This window comes from Phoenix dactylifera, chromosome 1, assembly GCF_051530095.1.
Source record: "Phoenix dactylifera cultivar Ajwa chromosome 1, Ajwa_hap1_PhDact_Kaust_v1.1, whole genome shotgun sequence".
Lineage (NCBI taxonomy): Eukaryota > Viridiplantae > Streptophyta > Magnoliopsida > Arecales > Arecaceae > Phoenix > Phoenix dactylifera.
In genome coordinates, this window is record NC_143190.1 from 9,608,470 (window position 1) to 9,631,346 (window position 22,877).

The 22,877-nt window shown below is 37.7% G+C and overlaps 2 protein-coding genes across 2 annotated transcripts; both read left to right on the top strand.

Annotated features, from left to right (window-relative positions):
- Positions 1-4,692: 4,692 nt before the first annotated feature.
- On the top strand, positions 4,693-14,433 carry LOC113461676 (tryptophan synthase alpha chain-like). Its single transcript, XM_039114660.2, has 8 exons — positions 4,693-4,931; positions 5,477-5,542; positions 7,749-7,857; positions 10,306-10,382; positions 11,138-11,215; positions 13,266-13,343; positions 13,782-13,841; positions 13,919-14,433. Exons 2-8 carry the CDS (start codon positions 5,531-5,533, stop codon positions 14,051-14,053), a joined length of 549 nt encoding a protein of 182 aa, XP_038970588.2. The 5' UTR covers positions 4,693-4,931; positions 5,477-5,530; the 3' UTR covers positions 14,054-14,433.
- Positions 14,434-20,438: 6,005 nt separating this feature from the next.
- Positions 20,439-22,498, top strand: LOC103699558 (uncharacterized). The gene is made up of 2 exons (XM_008781578.5): positions 20,439-21,319; positions 21,442-22,498. The coding sequence occupies exons 1-2, from the start codon at positions 20,888-20,890 to the stop codon at positions 21,478-21,480; spliced, it is 471 nt and encodes a 156-aa protein (XP_008779800.2). The 5' UTR covers positions 20,439-20,887; the 3' UTR covers positions 21,481-22,498.
- The last annotated feature ends 379 nt before the right edge of the window (positions 22,499-22,877 follow it).

Below are 22,877 nucleotides of genomic sequence, written 5' to 3' on the forward strand. Positions count from 1 at the left end.
ATTTTGATAAACAAATATATATACCAATTTCTAGTACAATCAAAATTATTGTTGAAAATATTTTGCTTATATTTTTATGTTATAATGTTATTATAAAGGAATAATTTACTAAAATAAAATTAGAAAATTGAAAAGAACTAGTCTGGATCGAGGCATGTATTATATACACTACCCTAAGAACGTGATTTACTACATATCTGCCTTTAGATACCCAGATGAAAAAGAAAACTTGAAAGAAAGCTTGGGGGAAGAGAAAAGAAAAAAAAGAGAAAAAACTCGTCTCGAAAAGCAGAGTAGTAATATGGATTAAATTATTAGATACACTTGTCTCGTGACCGATAAAACACTGCATTTTTGAAGCATACTATGTTTTGAAAATATGGCATCCCATTCAGAAACTAATTAATATTCTTATGCGAAGAGTCCTAATTTTTCTGAAAGAATCGTCAATTTTAAAATATTTAAACCATCAAAATTCTAAGAGATAAAGGCTTATTTATTTATTTTTTTAAAAAATAATTTTTTTAAATTTAAAACTCCAACAAAAATTACCATCGAAGGACTTTTTAGCCGGTCGGCCGCTATTGAGACATTTTCAAAGCCTCGGTCCCCGTGGTCCACGTTTACCTCATGCGGTGGTACTTTCGACAAACTTTATAAGAACTCCTCGGTTGTGATCCTTCTGTCGTACTAATTAACGCAATGGCCCTCGTACCAAATTGCAGCTTCTGCTTCTTTTCCTCAAGAAGAAGATCTGGAGTCTATACTCCTCTCGCCAACCAACTTCCAAAGGCTGCTCGTCCCAGCCTCACTTCTCCGGCGCTTACTCCTTCCACAAACCAAGCCCTGAAGACTTCTCTCGGCCCCTCTTCTCCGGCGCTCGGGATCTCCGAAACCTTCTCCAATTTGAAGAAGCAAGGGAAAGTAAGCCTATGGATCTATTGGCCTTCATCTCATTTTCTTATGAATGTCTTTGTAACTCCATGATTCTAGAGCGTAGTATAGAGATTTCTCAATGACTAATTCTAGGGGTTTTTCATGTTTCTCCTTCCACGTACGTTGCACCAGGGTTGAATACTAAGTTGGCAAGCCTGGATATGTTGGCTTGAGGAGTTCGTGTGTGTGTGCATGCGCCTCTTTGCCAATTTTCTTTTGCTATATATTTGTTTTTCATTCTGTGAAACTTTTGCTAAAAACGACACCCTCGCATCCTGTGAACCAGATCTCCTCATTGTTTGGTGGAATTATTTCTCCACATGAATGCCCGAAATATAGGGAGGGAAGCATCGCGGACCCAATAAAAAATCCACAGGAACCTCAAAAGTGATTTATAGTTCAGTCAACGTCGTTTACATGAGCACCAATTCCTTGATAAGTAATTTGGTACGCGGTACCGGTGGAGCGGCGTGTAATGTTTAATATCCAATTCCTCTCCCATCGGTGCCCCAACACAACCCTTTGTTGAGAGTTCGCATTCTTTTCTTCTTCTTCTTCTTCTTCTTCTTCGCTAAAGCAGATGAATCATACCAGACGAATACATACAGATGCACCTAATAAAATTAAAAAATAAAATATCTCAGAGTGCCAAGGGCAACTTTCCATCTCCAGCCTACAGGGTACTATCCGAATGACTGGCTACATAAGCAGTCACCCAGTCCGCAGCCCCATTAGCTTCAGAATTTGCATTCTTTACGTATAATATTTTCACCGTAGAATACAGTACCATCATAAATAACCACTACATGATTTGTTTTTAGGATGGACAAGTTTTATTCATTTTTGAAGTATGTTGTGATGAACAAGCATCGTCCATCTAAAATATGAATGATGTGGCGGCTATCTGCGCTCTACTATTAAAAGTCGGACTATAGATAATTCCATTTTTATTTTAGGCGGATGCAGATGTTAAAAAAAAAAACAAAACATAAGTGGTGTATTTGGTGTACCGGAGGTTAAAAAATTAGTCAATAGAATTTTTTATTAAAGTATGGATTAGTCATTAATTCCAAAAAAAATCATATGCCATGCCACATAGCATTAGAGAATTATGTAGATGGGTATAAAAAATAAAGTTTTTTTATATGAATACCCTTCTAAATATTGAATTTTATATGAATACCCTCCCAAAATTGATATTAGCATGTATATCGTGGTAAAACACTTGTTTTACTATTTTATCTTGTTTTTTATCCTTATTTTTGCATATATACTCACGCCATTTAATGTTGTTAAAAAATTAACCGTTTCAAATTAAAATGACTAAAATATTTTTAATAGGTAGGCATACAAAGAAAACTTTTATAAGGTGATCGCGATGGAGAACAAAAAATAACTTTAATATTTTATTTTATTTTTAATTAAAATACAGATGACTTTTATTAACTGTGTTAAAAAAACTGTTATATTATGAGTATTTATGTATAAATAATATTTCATGAAAACGGGAATCTTCACATAAATTTAATTTTTTAGTAGGATATACATAAAAAAATTCTAAAAATTATAAGATGAGGGCGGTCCTTGCGCGTTAGCATCATTCTGGTGCCGAAGGGATGGATTGGTGCACCTTTTGCGCGAAAGAATCCAAATCCGATCGCTTTGCGATTTGTGCAGTAGATAAATAAAGAAGTTAAGGGTGCTTGAAGCTCTGTACAGGGCGCGATCCAACGATTGATGTCACGAAAGAAAAGCAATCATTCTCTTTTTTTTTTTTTTTTTGCTAAAGCGGGTATTTCATACAACACGGGTACAAATACACCCAATAGAGTCAGAAAACAAAAGGTCCCGAAGTTCTCCGGACATCTCTCTCTCTCCAGACCATAGGGTGCCTCCTGAGTGGCTCGCAACATATGCCGCCACCCAGTCGGCCGCCCCATTGGCCTCACGGTATGCATGCATGGCTCGGAATGTAACACACTCCCTCGCCATCTCAAAAATGTCGAATAGTAAGGGGTGGACCCCCCCATAACTGCTTGAGCCCTTTCGGACCCAGCTGATCACAGTAGCCGAATCTCCCTCTAAAAGGATAGACCTCCCCTGAAGCACTCGCCGCGCGTAACACATGCCCATCCAAGCCGCCCGCAGCTCTGCCCCAGGTACCGAAGTGTCAAAAAATTGGCAGCCCCCCGCTGCCACTGCGCCAGAGCTCGGCCCCCTGATGACGAATCCTGCCCCTCCTCTCCTACCTCCATCCAAAACTGAGCCATCAAAATTGACCTTGAGGAAACTCGGGGGTGGGGGCTTCCAGGTAAAGAATACCCTATGTGGAGCAGCCGAAGCAGTGTGGGGGCCCCAGATGTCCCGAGCTGTCAAAGGTCTATGGGCTAGGTCTACATGTGTGATCTCTGCTGCCTGAGCTCGAGCCCGCTCCATCACGAACCGAACCCAAAGAGAGAATCTTTCATGTGAGAGACACAATCCGAACCCCAAAGAGAGAATCTTTCTTGCACGCACTGGGTGTTAAAAAATTCGTACAAAAAGATCATAATCTCTGACTTGATCGTCTTCTCCATCGATGGAAGACAAAGTAGAGGCCGGTTGGTTGGTCGGAGACATGGTGGGCACCACGGTGTCGTCCGGCTTCGAGTCTTACGGATGGAAGGAAGAAGATAATGGATAGTTAGAATCCCCTGCCCCCCCCCCCCCCCCCCCCCCCAAGAGGAAGCGAGCAATGTGCGGACCCAACAGCTGGGGTCCTGGGCTTTCAATTTTCAGGCATTGTCCTACGCTAATTTTCAGGTTTTGTCCTACGCTTTTGTCAATAAGCTCGCTTTTCCTCTTCGACACGGCTCTTGATTCACTCCTTACAGTTAATGTAAAAAAGGGGACTTTGACCTCACCACGGATTCAACCCCGTCTTCCTATCCTAGCTCTGCTCGCTGTAAGAGTGTTTAACCTCATACAAAGTTTTCCCTCATTTTGTTTCTTTAACAAAATGTGGAGTGAGTTAACTACGATTCTCTCTCTCTCTAAAAAAAAAAAAGAAAAATCCACTTTGGGTGCAATGTCATCTAAGGCAGCAAACTGGGACCCAACCCATCTCCTTATTCAACCTGCGGTAAGCAAGTCTGGATTTTGGCTAAACGGATTCAGCCCATAAACAAATCAATCCGTTCAAACCATTTAATATTTGGGGTAAATTTGAATTTCAAATATTTAACCAGTTTAACCCATTTAACTTATTTAATATTCAAATCGGGTTGAGTCAGCTAACCCATTTAAGGTCTATTTAATCCATTTAAAATCTGCTTAACTTGTTTCTGCCCTATTTAACCCAATCCATTTAATCTATTTAATCTGTTAAAAATCTACTTAATTTATTTAACCTGTTTAACTTGACTTAATCTATTTAATAAATAGATTGTGGGGATTAGATCGAGTTACCAGTTTAATAAACAGTTCTTATTTGGATCTGAATTTTTGACATGTTTAATAAATTGATCGAATTCGAATTGATGAATTTTTAATCCGACAAGCATCCAACCTGACCTGTATCCAACTTGACCTGCCCCGATCGCCACCTCAATTCATCACTGATTTAGTAACAATGCTTTTTACGCCACGCTCTTGGGGGGGTAATGACAAGTGAATTCTTTTATGATGCTACATAATATTAGAATTAGCATGTGGATGCTTGAAACGAACTTACTGATATATTTGAGTGGAAGAAATGCAAAGTAATAATCTTTTTTTGAGGATTTTCTTTGGGAAATGAAAATGATAAAGGTAGCTGATTTTTTTATTTTGTAACTTACTTAGAATTAGAATTTGTTCCAACTGCTTAGGTTGCATTTATACCTTACATTACCGCTGGCGATCCTGATCTAGCGACGACAGCAAGAGCACTGAAACTGCTTGATCATTGGGGTGCGGATATAATTGAGTTGGGCTTGCCCTACAGCGATCCTGTTGCAGATGGTCCTGTAATTCAGGTTACTACTCTGACTTCTCTTCATTTTCTTTACCAGAACAACATTTTTCAATCACTTTTCTTATATGTTTATATTTCTTAGAAGTTTATTGTTCAGTGAATCCTGTTCACCAACATTTTTTTCCAAAAATTCTTCGAAAGGGAGAATATCTAAGGGGCTATCTGGTATTATTGTTGTTTTTGTGTTTTTGTTTCTCCACGGATTAGTAAAATGCCACATCGAGATAGATGTTGAAAATAGCATTTGCACAAAACTTCTTCTATTCCTTGCTTTTATTTTCATTTTCATTTTTTTAAAAGTATTAAATCTTTGCTACCGTAAAATCTAAAGATTTTACAAACAATTTCAAAAATAGAAGATTTTCATAGTACATGTTGTTCAGTTCATTTTTTTGTCTTGGATTTTTTTTTGAAAACAAAAAACAGAAAACAAAAGCAATAATATCAAATGGGCCCTAGTGGGTGAACTATTAGTTCACTTTTCCTTGATTCGAATTTTTTTCATTACCATGAACCTTATTGTTTCATTCATATGATCTTTTGTAGGCTTCTAGTAAACGGGCCTTAGCAAACGGGACTAACCCCCGTGCTGTCTTTTCCATGTTAAAGGAGGTAAATGTCCTCACAACAAAATAACTGTTTATTATGTTAAGTTATGAAGGTTGCTGACTTATGTTCCGCCCTTTATTGTTAGTATTATTATCAGCTGTCCAAACTAGCCATCAGAGAACTTGATTGGCCAAAGTGTCTCATAACCTTAAAATCTGATCTTATTATGAGTTGTTAGCTGTTGTCAAATTACTTAGTCTTTGAACTGTGTTAGAGTTTAAGACTATTATAATTTAGAACAATGGATTGACTTTGTCCATGATTCTTTTAAAAATTCAAAATGGATTCAAAGTAATTACAACCCTTTCAAAACTCATCTCTTTGATTTCGACTTATCATAGTTGTAGTTGTTCATGGCTTGACTGCTAGAAATCAAGAGACTTATGGAGAGAGGAATATATGATGACTTGGCAATAGGAAAAAATTGCATCCAATACTACTATAGTCAGGTTACTTAAATATCATAACTTACCTTTGCTTATAAGAAAATATCTCGTATGTCCTTAAAGAAAGTTAAACATAGTTTCCATTTGATTATGATTAAATGATCTATAGACATGCATTCAGTTCTCAAACCGCATCTGATACAATAATGGGGGAAGAAAGAGTTCTTAGTTTGCAATGGAATAATTGGTCGAAAATTTATCACATATCAAAAGCTTTTGATTAAAATACCATACAAACTTTTATGAAAGCGCATTTTGTGTAGTCATGATATGTTTGAGTATTTACTGAACTATTTCTTGATTTATTTCCTTCTTTAATTTTTATCCCCTAATAATGTTTCTGAATTTTGTCGGGTGATTGCTGAATCTTGAAAGAATGGATTTTAGATCATACCATTTTAGTTATGGCAAAATTTTATGAAGTCCTGCACAAAATGCTCCTATAATTCAAAAAAAGAGATGTCGTGAATGAGTTATAAAGTTTAAAATCTTCATAACATCATAATAAATCTGAATCTCAGATAGAACTATGAGGGACTATATAATAGCTGTTTATCATGTTTTGATTCATCCTGTTTCACCAATCATCTTGTTGTTCATCATTGCTAAACGAGGTTAAATTTCATAATGCCTGAAGGCAAAATTTTTCTAAAAAAACATTTTGTTGAAATCTTCTGTTTGTTGTTTGTTTTCTATCAAAATACAACTATCAAAGTTAAATATATAGCCAGGGTCTACTTCAGAAGATTTGGATAACTATGTGATGTAATCAGTGCATTTTGTTCTTCAAGAAAGTAAATATTTGAAGATGGTCTGAAAATCAGCAAGATAAAAACCAGATGTATAGAATAAATTCTGATAAAAAGAGAAAAGGAAATAAGATTTTTATCAAAATTGATCAAGAAATGCAGTATCAATAATATAGGCCCATTATACAAAAGAATGGAGAAATAGTTGAAGATGGAACTGGCAGACATTGATCTAGCTGAATCAGGTGGAGAAAATTGAGTGTTCCACAATCAATGAATCCTTGGCAACATTAGGGAAAACTTTATAAGAAGATGAGGCCTGAATGTTGTATTCTTTGGAGTGGGGCAATAAAACGTGTCTAACTAAACAATGTGCACCAAAAATGATAATTTTCAGGTGGTGTGTGGTGAAACTAGAAAAGATAGTTTGAGAGTTGAGTGCATTGCAGGATACTTAGGAGTGCTACTAGTAGAGGAGAACGTGATAGTTGAGAAGGTGTGGACATGCAACAAAGATTTAAGGAAGCTCTGATTAGGAGATGTATTTGAATCTGCATTGAAGATCTAAAACAGAATGAAAGACCTAGACTAACATAGATAAAGGTTGGGAGAAAGATTTTGGAAAAGCTTGAAATAACTCTGAGGGTTGCTCTTAACAGGTATTTTTGGGGGAGTGATAAACTTGACCCCAAATAGTTGGGACAGGGCAAAGTGGTTATGGTTGCCATATTTTTATGAGTACTGTGACTTTTCATCTGGTTTCATGTTTCATTATCAACCAGGAATTTATCACTTGGAAAACAAGCTCATTCTGCTACATGCCTACTTGCTAAAATCTCCAAAAATCTTCATCTAAAGTGGACTTTTCATGTTCCTTAAATGATGTTTGTTAGCAGAGGAGGACTCCAGTCACCATTGGATTAAGTTCTCCCACTTTAATTACATCTTGAAGACTGGAACTTCTCTCTGTCATTCCTTTTCTTTTAATCATAATTTTCTATAATATTTTGGCAGGTAGTCCCTCAATTATCTTGTCCGATTGCAATATTTTCATATTACAATCTAATATTCGTGCATAATATGGACTGGTTCCTGTCTGCCTTAAAAGATTGTGGCGTACAAGGTAATGCATGATTTGGATTGAAATTTTCACATCAAAATATAAATTTTATGACTAACTGTTACCTAGTCTGATTTACCATGAATATTTCCTTTTTTCTAGTAATGATTTTCAAGATATAAGAACATATACTACTTGGCATCCGGTATCCAAACGGGATTTAGTATTCAGCTACAAGATTGCATGATAGCTTACTATATGAAATTTCTCTTTCATGGTATTCATTATACATAACCTTTCAGAAAGAGATTATAGATAATATTCCCATTAACATGATGTTGAGCTAATTCTGTGCATGCTAGTTAGAGTTTCATGAAGAGATATAATATTTATGTATTTATTCTTTTCAAAAATTATAACTAAAAAGCCTTATCACTCTTTCAACTAAAATGTGGTCTTGTTTCACCTTATGTTTGAATAAGTTTCTTTTTTAAGAAGAATTTGATTTTCTTTATTTCATATGTGAGACCTCTATCTTGAAAACTATTATCCAAAAAAAGTCAATTCTGATAACCATAGGATATCATTACATGATAGTAAGGTTTGCCATCTCGATACTGGACCCTATACCGGTGCCGCACTAGCACAGTGTTGGTACGGTACAATATGGAGTTTTTTTGACGTATCGAGTGTCAATATGCCACTCGTATTGGATACCGGTACCAAACCGGTATGGTACGGTATGTCCGTACTTCTCGGTCTGGGACAGTACGGCATACCTTGCATAATAGTGTCCAATACTAGTATTAGATGATAAAGATGGTGATGCAAAAACACCTAACATATATTAAATAAATGCTAAAATTGAGCTTACACTGGATTCCACTACCAAGAGTTAAACTAGGGAACTCTGATGCATTTCAAGCATGTTTTAGTCAGTTATGCTGATTATACATGTTATCCCAGATTTCCATGTCTAGACTGAAAGATAGATTTTTGTAAATTTCATGGACGTATATAATAGAGGTCGTCTTAATTGTGACAACTATCGGAAATTCACATCAAGACCACATGAATTTGCAGAAAATATGAATTAGCAGAAGCACAAGGGCTATACGTAATCAGGTCAAGATAATGCCAAGAAAAGCAATCTCTATGTCCATTTGATGATGAGACCATCCGAAGAAGGCACTCAATATGAAGATACTGAAAGATACAAAGAAAAGTATTCTTCCCATTGATTTTTTTAAGAGACCAACTGAACCCAAAAATTGCAACAATAGCATGCACTATATTCATCATTCAGCTTGTAGGTTTCTCAATACTTATTGCCATTCTCATTGCTGAGCCTATGAGTAAAAGAGTTCCAAACTAATCAACAACTAATCATGGTGAGCCTCAACTTTGTATTATCTACTTCCTGTTGATTGGAACCCATATTTCTAAGTTGAAAGATACAGAATGATTAGCACCAGTTTCAAACACCTGGAGTCAGCACCACTCTATCTAGGAAATCCACATCTTTACAAAAGTATACCATTGAGTTGAGAGTAGAAGGCTATATATAGTCTTAGTGACTCATGATTAAAACATTGAGAAATGTAAATCAGGCTAAATTTGTAAAAATAATCATCTATTGGAAACAGCTAGAGAGTAAAAGTGCTTCTCGATGAATTAATTTAACTTCACAGAAATTCCAGCTTTGAGCAATTCTGGATGTGTTCCAAGTTCTCTAGATTCTAGATCCAATGAAAGTGGTCTCTTATACCCTATTCTTCCTGGTTAGTTTCTTCTGAATCTTTCTTAGTATTGTTATGGTTGCTGATGACAGCTGATGCTACAGAAAGCCAAACCAACTCAAATCTCACTTAACTGTGAGGTAGGGACCGATGACTGGATTACAGCATCCCTATCACTTACATCAATTTGGCATAGATAGTGCCACTAAGTCAATTATATGAATAGTTACCTTCCCAGAATGTGGTGGGAAAGAATTAGGCCATGGGGTACATCGACATCAGATCATATTGGTTATGATCAGATCCTGGTGCTCTCTACTTCTGCATCCTGTTTCTGCTGATTTCTTAATGGATATCCAAGCTTTGACACTCCCTGAGGTTGAGTATTTAATCGTAGCCTTTGTTGTGGCCTTTATTTTGTCATCAGCTTCTAACTCTGCATCAGACATTTTTGCTTCAAATATGAAAAACATGTTAATCAATTTACATATTAAAGGCGGTGGTTATATGGAAAGGCATGTGTTGTTTTTATCCAAAACCTCCAAAGCTATTCATGTGAAGAATAAGCCTACTTGTGTTAATTGATTGTATGCATTAGAATAATCTCTGCAAGGTGTCTTTACCAGATTTATTGATGAAACTTTATCATTTTACTAAACTTATTCTCAATATTCAATTAAAGCTTTGAAGTTAACAGAAATTCCAGCTTATCATCAGTTACTATTTTGTTGTCCTTTTGAAAGCTTAGTGAATGACCACCACTATTTTGCAGGTCTTATTGTACCAGACCTTCCCCTCGAAGAGAGTGCAAGTTTGAGAAAAGAGGCCACTAGGAAGAATGTTGATTTAGTAGGTCCTTTCATCCTGCATCTGTTTCTTATTATATATATTTATATATATATATATATATATATATATATATGGTTCTGGACAAGGTCCGCCGTACCGGTCCGGATCGGCGTACCGGTGGCCGGCCGGACCGGTACGGTACCGGTACCGTACCGGTCCGGACCACTTTCTTTCCCATCAAAAAAAAAAAAAAAACCACAGCGAGGCGCTGTGGTTTCCCCCCCCCCCAAAAAAAAACACCGTACCGGTGCGAACCGGCCGGTTCGCACCGGTACGAGGCCGGTACCAAGCGGTACCGGCCGGTACGGTCTCCGTACCGGCCGGTTCACAGAAGAAAACCGGAAATACCGGTTTTCATCTGTGTCCGGTACCGGTCAGGGACCGGACCGGTACGTACCGGCCCGTACCGGCCGGTACGGACCGGTACGGCATTCCTTGGTTCTGGAGATGAAATACTTGACAGAATTATGGAGATCAATTTACTCATCCATTTCTCTCAAAAAATTTACCTGTTTATTAAGAAGAAAACTAACACTTAATGGGAAGAACAAATAATTGGTGATGTTACACTTCAATCAGAAATGAATTCCTCAGTAGTAATCTGTTCTATGCATTGGTGTATTAGTGAATTAGACTGTTCATATATACTACATAGTGTATTTTGTCAGAATCACCAGAATGCATAGTTATTTTTCTCTTAATCTCTATAAATATTATTCTGATTTATGTTTGAATATGATTTTCATGCATAAAAGGTTCAGCTTACTACACCTACTACTGAAAAACATAGAATGAAAGCAATTGCTGAAGCTTCAGAAGGATTTGTGTACCTTGTAAGTTTTTTCATCAGTAAACCTAATTATTTATCTTTTATGGTTTAGATTACACTATCCTATTAGATGCAAAAATTGATTTTTGATGTCATCTTTAGTGGTGATATAATCCATTTCATATTGCCATATCTCATGTCACTATCTAGCTCAAGATTATATCATTCAGCATATGTTTTTAAAGCAGCCCTACTCATGTCACTAGCTAGCTCAAGATTATATCATTCAGCATACGTTTTTAAAGCAGCCCTAACCATGCTTTCTTTGCATTTGATTTACCCGATCATATCATTTTCTCCTGTTGTTCTCAAGTACTTATTTGTTAGTACCAGCATTTGTTGAAACATAAAAGCCATAAGATTCATAATGCAGCTATAATTTGCTTGCCTGCAAGGGGATGGTCAACTGCTTTCTTGTAATTCAATTTATTAGGTCCTAACTTTTATTCCTGAATAACTGCCTTACTAGTACTAACTTTAGTTATTAAAAACCTTATGGTGTCTAAAAATATTATTTTCTTGTATCATTGTTTGGTTGAGGCAAGAAGTATTACACAAAAGCAGTGGCACAACTACTTCTAACCTGCCCAACTGCTCTTGTCAAATTGCAGGGCAGTCATTACAAATACATTTAAAAGATTTTTCAATTTACCTTATGGAAAATAAATTCTGACAAGTGTGATGACCTTGAAACTCTATTTAAAGCACATGGCACCTATTGAAGATTATGTAGGAAATCGAGAAAGATGATTTGGAATGGAGAAAGTAAAGAAATAATTATTGACTAATATTGAAAAAAACCATTTCAAAATAACAAAATCTATCACATGTTTCCAATTCCTAACCAGCCTTAACATAATTAACTTGAGCATTTAATGTAATAAAGCTATATATGAGATGTTTGTAACAAGGCTTTTGTGGTTATGCTTAGGGTGTAGCTTCTAATCTGATCCATATGTTCCGCACTAAATCTTAAATGGAGTAAAAAATCTTGCACAAAGGAAAGCTGGATATGTGAGGATCCGTGCGGACATGTGTTTAGTTCCACATCGATTATTCGCTGGATAGATCTTGGAAACTTATACAGAATCAAGGAACCCAAATAATACCCTCCGGCTAGTCATTTTGGGTGAGGTCCTAGGTTGTTACAAATGGTATCAGAGCGGACCCAGCCTATAACCTATGTGGACTAGGGGACACTGCAACATGGTTCTATTGGGGCTGACCACAGGCTGATCGTGGTGTTTGTGATTAAATTTGAATGGATTTGAACCCTTAGTCTGACGAGGACGTCAGAGCTTGAAAGGGGGGAATATGTGAGGACCTGTGCGGGCATATGTTTAGTCCCATATCGGTTATTTGCTGGGTAGATATTGGGTACTTATGTAGGATCAACGAATCCAAATAATACCTTCCGGCTAGCCATTTTGGGTGATGTCCTGGGTTGTTACATTATATGTTTTACTTCACATCATCTTTTCTGGGTATCTAGAGGAAACTTCTTGTCTGAAGTCCTAATAGTTCAACTAACTTAGTGCGTTATGATCTCAGGTCCTAGTTCTCTCCTTTGGGTGCTATGATGTTTTGGCTATCGAAATTCTGTGAAACGATGGGCTGTGAGGATCAAGAAATATAAAATAGTATCGTGCAAACACTTGAAATTAATGAGAAAGTAATCAAGACCAACAAAGTAAGAAGAAAACAATGTTTCTTGGCTCTAATAGAAACCGGCTATTTAGGAAAGTTTTCTTTTAGAATAGTGATATGGAAAAATTTTAGGGTGAAGTGAGAGAGAACTGCTTTTGGCATTTGGGCTTTGCTAGAAAAGATTAAGAGGTGGTTCCGGATTTAGGTTGAAAGATTAAAAAAGAACAGGAAAGCAGCAAAAAGGATTTAATGCAGGTATGTGATGAGACCAGATTATTTTTTTTTTGTTTGAAGAATTCCACTTCGAAATAATTGAGCAAGGATGGTATAAGACTTGTTGCTAGTATTTTTGTTCATATTAATCTATCTATTAGAATTTTTAATTGACTATTGATATGTTTCAATAGGTGAGCTCTGTTGGAGTTACTGGTGCACGTCCTTCTGTGAATCTGCAAGTACAATTTCTCTTAGAGGAAATTAAAGAGGTTTGCTTCTCCCTGTGTCTTAGTTTCTAAATTATTATCTTACATGAAATTGGAAAAAGAATATATTTAGTATCACATGATCTTTCCCAAGTGTTCTTTTCACTTAGATGTTTGCAAATTGCAGGATTGCTAGATTTAACAATATAGTTATTTTTCTGCTGATAGCTGTTAGCTCGACTGGTTTTTGTTCATCTCTCTGTAGGAGAGGTCTCAGTTTTAAACCTCTGTGGTGGTGAACAACCACCATGTTTCTAAACATATTAACAAAAACAAAGAAAGAGAGAAAGAAAAGGAAAAGTATAGCCATTTTTCCTCCTAGACCTATGGTACACTTTGAGTGCATACAACTAATTTATTATGTCGAGCATTGAATATTGATGAAGATTATTATAGGCTGGACCATTTCTGATTCTAAGAGAGATTTTCATTTCTTTTCAGGTGACCACAAAACCTGTCGCAGTTGGCTTTGGCATATCAAAACCAGAACATGTTAGACAGGTTAGTCATTCTTAAACAACTGAACTTAAATGCACTTGCTGATTTGTTTCTGAGATTGAGTTGAACAAATATTGCAGCTTTCATTATGGGGAGCTGATGGCGTGATCGTGGGTAGCGCCATTGTTAAGCTATTAGGAGAAGCCAATTCTACTGAAGAAGGATTGAAGCATGTTGAGTCCTTTATGACATCCTTAAAAGAAGCACTCCCCTAAGTCAGCTATCATTTGTATGAGGACTGATAAAAAGTCACTGATATTTCTTAGCGTTGGTTGGTTTGTTAGTAAAAGATAGCTGTCAATTGGAATGGTAACTTGGCACTAGTCAGTCCGAGGGGGAGTATGTGTACAAGAAGGGTCATCATCTTTCAGGAGAAGATCCTATGTCAATGATTGTGAATTGAATTTATCTCCTGAATGTTTTTCATAGCAAGGATGTTAGAAGTCCTTTCTTTTTAAATAAGTAAAAATTTATTGAAAGGAAGGCTGTTAGAAGGCTACTGGTAGTTGTATCCATGTAAGTTTCATTGCATCTACTAATTTCCTAATTATTCAGTGTGAAACATGGGTTGATTATGTTGCCTATTTTGCCTAGAAACTGCTATATTTTTATTTTATAAAAGTATTATAAAGGAATAATCTACTAGAATAAAATCAGAAAATTGAAAAGAGCTTGCGTGGCTCGAGGCGTGTGATATATTCTAAGATTGTGATTCACCCTCTATGTGCGGGTTTGCAGCGATACTCCTCTAACAAACACGATCGCTGGAGAGGCTTGACCTGATCAATTGTTTCAGATGCCAAAAAAAGGAGAGAAAAGATAAAAAGCAGAAAGTTGAAGAATGGAAGAACTATGTCCGTGGAAGAAACGATTTGCGATAGCGTCGCGGCAGCACCGCGGCCGCTAGGAACAGCCGCTGCTCATGCTTAACCACCGCGAGAATTGTGGCAGTGAACGAGCCGCCCTCCTTTAGAAAACCCACTATAAAAACCCCTCATCCCTCTGCCATTGATCCACTATCGAGCTTTCTTCTCCCTCTCCTCCCTCCTCCTCCTTCGGTGGTTGGCGTGCCACCCCGGCCAAGCATCACCACCCGAGATCTCTCTTCCTTGTTTTTTTTCCTATTTCAAGATCCACCTTGTTGCCAGAAGTGCCGCCGACGCCGCCAGCCCCCCGGACTCGCTACCCTTGGTTCTGGTCCTTCCTCTCCGCCACTTGCTGGTGAGCTCCTCTTCTCCTTGTTCTTCTATTCTTAGATAATCCAAGTTGGACCCAAACCAAGAGCTCTCTCGGTCTTCCTCCCCGTTGGCCCCCGTAGCGGCCGTCGACAACCACTGCAGTCAGGTGGCCGTCGACCTCCGACCATCCGGGCCTGACTACCACTGGGCTCTTTCCCTCTTCCTTCTCCTTTTTCCCTTCCTCCTTGTTCCTGAACGAAATGGGATGAAGAACGCCTCTCATGGGCCAAGTTGGGCTGAGTTTGGGCCTTATTGGGCCGTACCCATTGTGGGCCAAATTTGAGCCCACTTCAGTCATCTTGGGCCCTGTTGTGCCATACCCATTGTGGGCCAAATTTGGGCCCAGTTTAGTCATTTTGGCCCTATTGGGTCGTGTCCATCGTGGGCCGAGTTCGGGCCTTGTTTATCTTGTTAGATTATGTCTATTGTGGGGTCGTATACCTTTTGGGCCTTGTTCATTTTGTTGGGCCGTATCCATCATGGGCCGAGTTTAGGCCATGTTCACTATGTTGGGGCCTTATCCATTGTGGATCGTATTTATTTTAGGCCCTGTTCACCCTGTTGGGCCGTGCCCATTGTGGGCCGAGTTTGGGCCTTGTTCATCCTGTTGGGCCACGTTCAATGTGGTCGTATTTCTTTTGGGCCGTGTTGGGCCCTGTTCATCCCTTTTGGGATGTACCCATTTTGGGCCCTATGCATCTATCGTGGGCCGTATTCGTTTTGGGTCTTGTTCATCCATTGTAGGCCCTGTTCATCCATTATGGACCGAGCCCGTTTATTTTGGGCCAAGAGAAAAAAAGAGAAGAAAAACCCTCTTTGTCTCTCTCTACTTGATTCGTGGACCAGATACATTAATTGATCCAGGACAACCCAAGCCAAATCTCCCAGATCTCTCTTTTGCTATTTTGATCGAACCAGATTGAATAGGCCAAGTCTCTGATTGGACCTAACCATGTGGATTAGGCTCGAAACTAAGTAGATCAGGCCCAAAATATCAACTAGTCTTAGATCATGTATCATTTTCTCTCTCTAGGCAAGCCCACATTCAGACTAGATCTAGACTCTTCTCCTTATGGTCGACCTGAACTACTCGGACCGGGCTCAAAATCAGGATCAGACCAAATCCAGACTCAAGCTAAGATTCTCTCTCCTCTCCTTTTTCTCTCTCTAGACGTGCTCGAGGATCCCAGTGCAAGCTTGTTCTTCTTGTTGCTCGGATCCAAGTTGATAGTTTGGAGACCCTAAACTGCCTGATACTCGAATGGTAGACCGGTCAATACTTCAGCTCCAGCTAGATTTGACCACTTTTGATTTTTACCTGATCCATTGAATCCTCCTGGCTCGGACTGACCTGGGCAATCAGGCACTATCACTCGACCAACCTGATATGGGGGCATGAGATAGTAGTGTTTAATTTTGACTTCTAGATATTAAAATTAATAATATTTTAATGGTATTAAACAAGTGTATCTGATACGTTTGTCCGAAGTGGAATTTAAAGCAAAAAGAAGTAAGTAACCTAATGCTTCAAAGTGTATTTTCTAAATTTTTGGTAAAATTAATAATTAGTTGATTAAATTCTGATATTTATTTTGTACTTAGTAAAACGGGCCAGATATGTTAATAATTATTTTAAAATTGTGTTATATGTTATGAAATCTAAAAAAAATTGACCGAGCAAGTTATCTATTTTATATGTATGTATTCTCAGAATGGCTATTATTTGGCCCCGTCGATGGACATTATTTGTTAGCCCTGTCAACTTATAATCTGCGAGGCACCGGTTTCGGCACCACACCACTGGTGATTAGAATAGTGGTATTTGGACACTGTTACCATTGGTTAATAATAGTGGGTTTTGGCACTTTGTACAACCCATGCCACTGGGTTACGTGGTCATAACCTATTGATGTTGGGATTTTGATATTAGAGGCTTTTTTTATGAAATAATAATAAATTTCAAAAAAAAATATGTTTATTGATGAGTTATTTCTCAGTCATTATTTTGTGCTTTAATTAAAAATTTGGCATGCTTTGATCCCACTCTGGAATATTATATTGTTTACTGGGCTAGTATAGCTCATTACTATCTTTCTTTATTTTTTTAGATCTAGATGCATAGATACATGATCACTCAAGACTTGGAGAGTGCGCTAGATTCCTAAAGATTTTTTCAGTTATTAGCATTTTAGTTAGACTAGTTAGAGTATTTAATTTGATTTATATTATTAGTTAGCATATGTTTTATTTGAAACTATTGTGAGAACTATTTGAATAAATTAATACTTAAATAAATTTTATGGATTTGTCATTGTTTTGATATGATCTGTAGCCTTGCAATCTTGTACGATCTGCCATACAAGCATGCGGCGTCTCTCGCGCTCCTGATTTGGGGCGTGACGATAAATAAGTGGTGCATAATGTAAGACTAAAATAGCTACAATAGTTTTTGGAGATCTATTGTTAATAATGATGCTTAAGTATGCACAAAAGCAAAATTCACATATTAAAGCTGCAACTAGTGGGAAAGGAAGATTTGCTTCGAAACATGTTAGAAGGCTAGAGATGCATAAGATTTTGAAGAATTTGAAAAGAGCTGCAAACTATATCGAAGTTTGTAGAGTTTATTGAGTTTCATAATGAATTTTCAAATTCAAAAGGTTGTTCTAGTAATATTCAAAAGCTAGCAAATATGTGAAAGGAACAAGTTAGACATAGACAAGTTTTAAGGACTTTGAAGGCTTAAGAAATTATGGAAGAGTGTTAACTAAAAGAAGAAATATTACAGGCCTGTGGCCGTTAAGATTGGGAAAAGAAAAGTGAAAATTCATATGATGAAGGGTGCACAAGCACAAAAGCAGAATTCACATACTAAAGGAGCAACTAGTGGAAAAGGAAGATTTGCTTTAAAATATGGTAGAAAGCTAGAGATACATAAGATTTTGAAGGTATAAGAATTTGAAAGGAGCTGCAAACTAGATTGAAGTATGCAGAGTTTATGATTTTCATAATGAGTTTTAAAATTCAAAAGATAGATTTAATGATATTCAAAGGCTAGCTCATATGTGAAAGGGAACAAGTTAAATAGACCACATAGATGTTCTAAAGACACTAGGAAGTTTTAAGAAATTATGGAAGAAGATGTTTATTAAAGAAGATAAATTGCAGGCTATTGGAATTTAAAATTTTTAAGAAAAAGCTGATAGGGCAGTACTCAAGAATTATGAGCACAAGTTCATGTCTGAGAATTTCAGATCTACACCTAGATTCCTACCAAGAAGATATGAGCTCACATCTTATCAGAACAAATTGTACACTGTGCTATTTAAATTGAGAATCCATAAGTGCCATGATTTACAAATTTGAACAACTTATAATCCCACTATGGAATGCTTTTATACTATTTTACCTATCGATTTAAAAAGTGAATGATAATGATTAAATTGGGTTGTAAGATGATGGCGGGATACAAAATGAGAATCCGGACTATTCATTATGATCTTCATATCTTAAGACATATTGACCAAAATATTACTAGTTCAGATTCTTCTAACAAATTGGAACTGGTCTTGCTATTCCTAGGTCTAACGATTCGAAAATATGATACAAATACATTCGCATGCTCTAACAAGCAAAAAAACTGCAAACAATTGTTTTAAGCTACAATAAACCTTCCATTAATAATTCATAGATGAATAAATGTGAGCACTTATAAGCCTTTCAATTGCAAGAGGGAGTTAGATTGCAAGATTCTAGCAATTGATTAGATCCCAATTTACACCCTTAAATTTACCAAATGTCACTGCTTTCACTAATTTTTGGTCATTGATCACGATTACTTGTTATTGGAGAGTCTATGGTATTACTTATTTGAGCTTGTCATATTATTGTTTGCCATATTAGCACCAACTCTTTTTGTGTTTTTCCAACCATTTCTATTTGGAAGCTCATCTTCTCTTTCACATATAAATATCCCGTAATTCCTGTTTTCTGTGTACTTGTGATGTTAACTTTTTATGTTTTCTTATCTTTCTATTTCTTTTATCAATCCTGGATTTATCCAAAAGTTAAGTCAAAAGATCTTTAGATTTACTAAAATTAAGGTTGCAACTTGGGTAGTTTGGGTAGGTTGAGGGCTCACCCAAACCTAACCAACCCAAGCCAAACATTACGTTGGTCTGGGATTATCCAACCCCAACTGCATCTTAAGCTAAATTTGGGTTGGATCGGATTACTCTTTGATTGTTCTGGGTTAGGTCAGACAAATCCAGTTAGGCTGAGTTGTGCAAGTAATTTAAGGTCGACGAAATGTTTCGAACATTTTTATTAGGTCAGTAATTGTATTGAATAAGATCTCATGCATCTAGGCAATTACACAATTTTGTTACTTAGTAGGGCTAAAATTTAATTAAATGAAGCATATAAGTATTTAGTTAGAAGATGAAAATTAATTTAGTTATATTTTGTATTGGGTTGGGTAAGTGGGTTAATATTCAACCCTAGCTCCAACCCAATTTGGGGTCGGGCCGGGATTTATGAGCCCAAACCACACCCAAGTTCATCAAACCTCGGCCTTACTCCACCTAACAAGCAAGTTGGGCTGATCAGGTCTGGGTGAGACCAAGTTGCAATCTACTTGTAATATTTGAGTTTTGCCTATAAATATTGCAAATCAGGATGAATAATGTGGACTTTGGATATGTAGGGCTCACTGCATATCAAAAAACAAAAACATATGCTAGGATGATCAACTGTTGAGTCTGAGATTTTATGCAATTGGTGAGAGAGGTAAGATTGGAGAAATGGCACTTGGTTTTGGTTGATGATGAAAACAAAATGCCAGAGAACCACGAGACATTTATATGATGGCCAATGAAGACGAGCATCTCAACATTAAATGTGAATTCTTTTAAAAACGTTTTGTGTGGAAACGTTGACAAGCATGGAGAAATGGATAGAAAGCTTTTAGTGTAACTGGATTGGACCACGACCAATTTGTAATATTGTGTAGCATCAGTATAGCTGCATACTGTCCTGAATGCAAGCAATGCCTCTTGGTGTACAGTTGATGAGACTAGGCAGGGGTGATTGTTTAATTGGAACTCTTGACATAAGCATTAGATGATAAATATTGAAATAATATTCAAGAGTGTAACATACTACAGCAAAAATAGATTTTTCCTACTCTTAGCTGCCGACGCAAAAAAGAAGTATCGGTAATTTGGACACCGTGTCAAAATTTGCCGATGCTTTTTAGTAGTGTCGGAAGAAATTCAGATTAGACGATGCTTAAGAGCGTCGTCCGAATCCTATGATGCTTAAAAGTGTCGTCGAAAGCCCTTCTCGCATTTTTTAGTTAAAACGACATTTTAGAAAGCATCGTCGTAAGCCTTAGTGCGCTAACGTAACGCTTTAAAAGGCGTCGTCGGAAGCCTAATCATCCTCAATCTAATCTTCTCCCGAGACAACATTTTACAAAGCATTGCTGGAGGTCTAATCTCTCCAAGATGGACAACAATCGTAGAGTAAACCCCCCTCCCTCCTCCCCGATCCCAATTGCTTCTCTCTCTCTCTTTCGGAGAAGAATCCCTAACACCCAGCCGCCATCATCCCAGCCCCCCTTCCTCCCCGATCCAACTCAGCTATCCCCCAAAACCCCCCACCGAGCTTCGAATCAAGAGCCATACCCTTGCCCTCTCCCCCTTCCTCCCTCATCCAACTTGGGTAGCCCTCTCCCCCCAAACCCCCCACCGAGCTTTGGATCAAGAATCATACCCTAGCCCTCTCCCCCTTCATGCCCTCCCTTTCTCTATGGGGAAAGGACGACCCTGCGCCGTCGAGAAGGGCATTCTAAGGCATAGCCACGACGCCTCCCCCTCCACCACCACACTCCCCCAGGCCCCCGTGTTCTACCCCACCGAGGAGGAGTTCAAGGACCCCTTGGAGTTCATCGACAAGATCTGTCCCCACGTCCAGCCCTTCGGCATCTACCGCATCTTTTGGATCTCGGAGATGACAATGATAGATAGCTTGATCGAGCTTGTGAACCAGATCCAGAGAGCGTGCACGGTGCTCGGCGACTACGACGGTGCCAACGGTGGCGCCGCCCTGCCAACCCTATGGGAGGCGCTCCCTTCTGTCGCCGTTATTGGAGAACAAGTCTCCCCTCCGTCCCCACAGAGGAAGGGAAGCAGGAGTATGCCGAATTCCTGCACTTGCAGAGGAGGAAATTCACTGACTTTGGTGTGCTTTTCTCTTCATCAAGAAATTTCTCTTTATGTTGTATCTTGTTTAATTATTATATTTATTAATTTTTATTTGATTCATTGGCTAAGTATAGTGTTTCTTCTTTCACTTCTTTTTAGGTTTTAATTCAGCTGAGTTTTGAAGGAGCTATCATTTGATGGATTCGAAAAAGAAAGAAGATGAAGACCAAGATGAAGATGAAGGCCGAAAGATGCTTCCATTTCTACTGTAATTTATAATTAATTAGGCTTTTTAATTTTTTTTAAGAAATAATGTTAACAACGCTTATAAGCGTCGGAAAAAGCATATGTTATATGAAGTGCAATTTTAATAGGAATGTATTTTATAAGGTTGAATAGTGATGCTTAAATCTTGTGTGGTTCGAGGCCCTTTGAAGATACCTTTTCTAGCCGCCGCCTCGAACAGAAAAGAAGTGAAAGAAGAAAAACTGTAACGTATCTGGTACATTCCTTTTTAGTTCTAATACCTTCCCTATTACTCCCACGCTTGCTGTGAGTCACCAGATGATCATGCCTACAACATCATGCCATCCTGTTCTATATTAGTGTGCTGCAGCAGTAGCTATACACGCAAATTAGTCTGGACTTTTTTTTTCAGTAAAAGACTTGGTCAATATCTTTGAAAAGGTACCTTTTGTTTTCCTTTTCCGAATTAATTATTGTTTTATTAATCACATATATTTCTATTACGTCATATTCTTATAGTCAATTAAAATGTTATTGGTGGATTGCTACTTTTTATGAGCACATTGTGGTGCGTGGATTGGTTTTTTAAACATGAGATATTTCTTTTTCTTTCTTTCTTTCTTTTTTCCTTCTTGCATCTACCCATGCATGACAGGAAACGGCTCCAAGGTGCAACAAAAAGCAGGTAGTGGATCAAGTGGAGGTCCAGCTCCTACCTTCATGTAGAACTTAGGCGTCCAAGGGAGCCCAACTACCAGTGGATCATCAGGAGAGCAGTCGGATGATGAGGAACTTGAAGGAGAAGTGGAAACAACAGAAAATATAGACCCTGCTGATGCAAAGCGTGTGAGGAGGTAAACATGAATATGTATTTATCCAGTTAGTATCCTTATCTTGTTGCTTCTGAACTTTGTAGCTCGGAGCCACCCGTTAATAGTAATGGAAATCTGTGCAAAATTTCCTTCTGTGATATGAGTTACTGTCCCTTGATCACTTATAGTACTCCAAATATCCGACTGTATTTTCCAACTGAAATGGAAAATTACTACCGAAATTGAATTGTACATTCAGAATAGACCTAAAAAGATATGATCCCAGGCCTTTTGCCAACCTAGATAGTACAGATATTTCAATGTGCATGATCTGATACATATCAGCTACCGAAACTTGTTAGATATACCTAGGATATTTGTCAGTGTTTATTTTTAAGTATCCTATTTTTTTTTCATCATTATTTCTTTTAAAACCCTATCTAGATATATCATGGTCCTTCGGGGAGGGTTGCTTATTTTCTTTGATGAATGTTGAACTTGGGCAAGGGGGTGGGCAGCAGGCATACAATATTTCCT

Coding starts and splice junctions, on each gene's coding strand:
- LOC103699558 (XM_008781578.5), top strand. CDS start 20,888: ATGGGGAAAGGACGACCCTGCGCCGTCGAGAAGGGCATTCTAAGGCAT. Junction 21,320..21,441: donor GAGGAAATTCACTGACTTTG/GTGTGCTTTTCT, acceptor ACTTCTTTTTAG/GTTTTAATTCAGCTGAGTTT.
- LOC113461676 (XM_039114660.2), top strand. Junction 7,858..10,305: donor AAAAGATTGTGGCGTACAAG/GTAATGCATGAT, acceptor ACTATTTTGCAG/GTCTTATTGTACCAGACCTT. Junction 10,383..11,137: donor CTAGGAAGAATGTTGATTTA/GTAGGTCCTTTC, acceptor CATGCATAAAAG/GTTCAGCTTACTACACCTAC.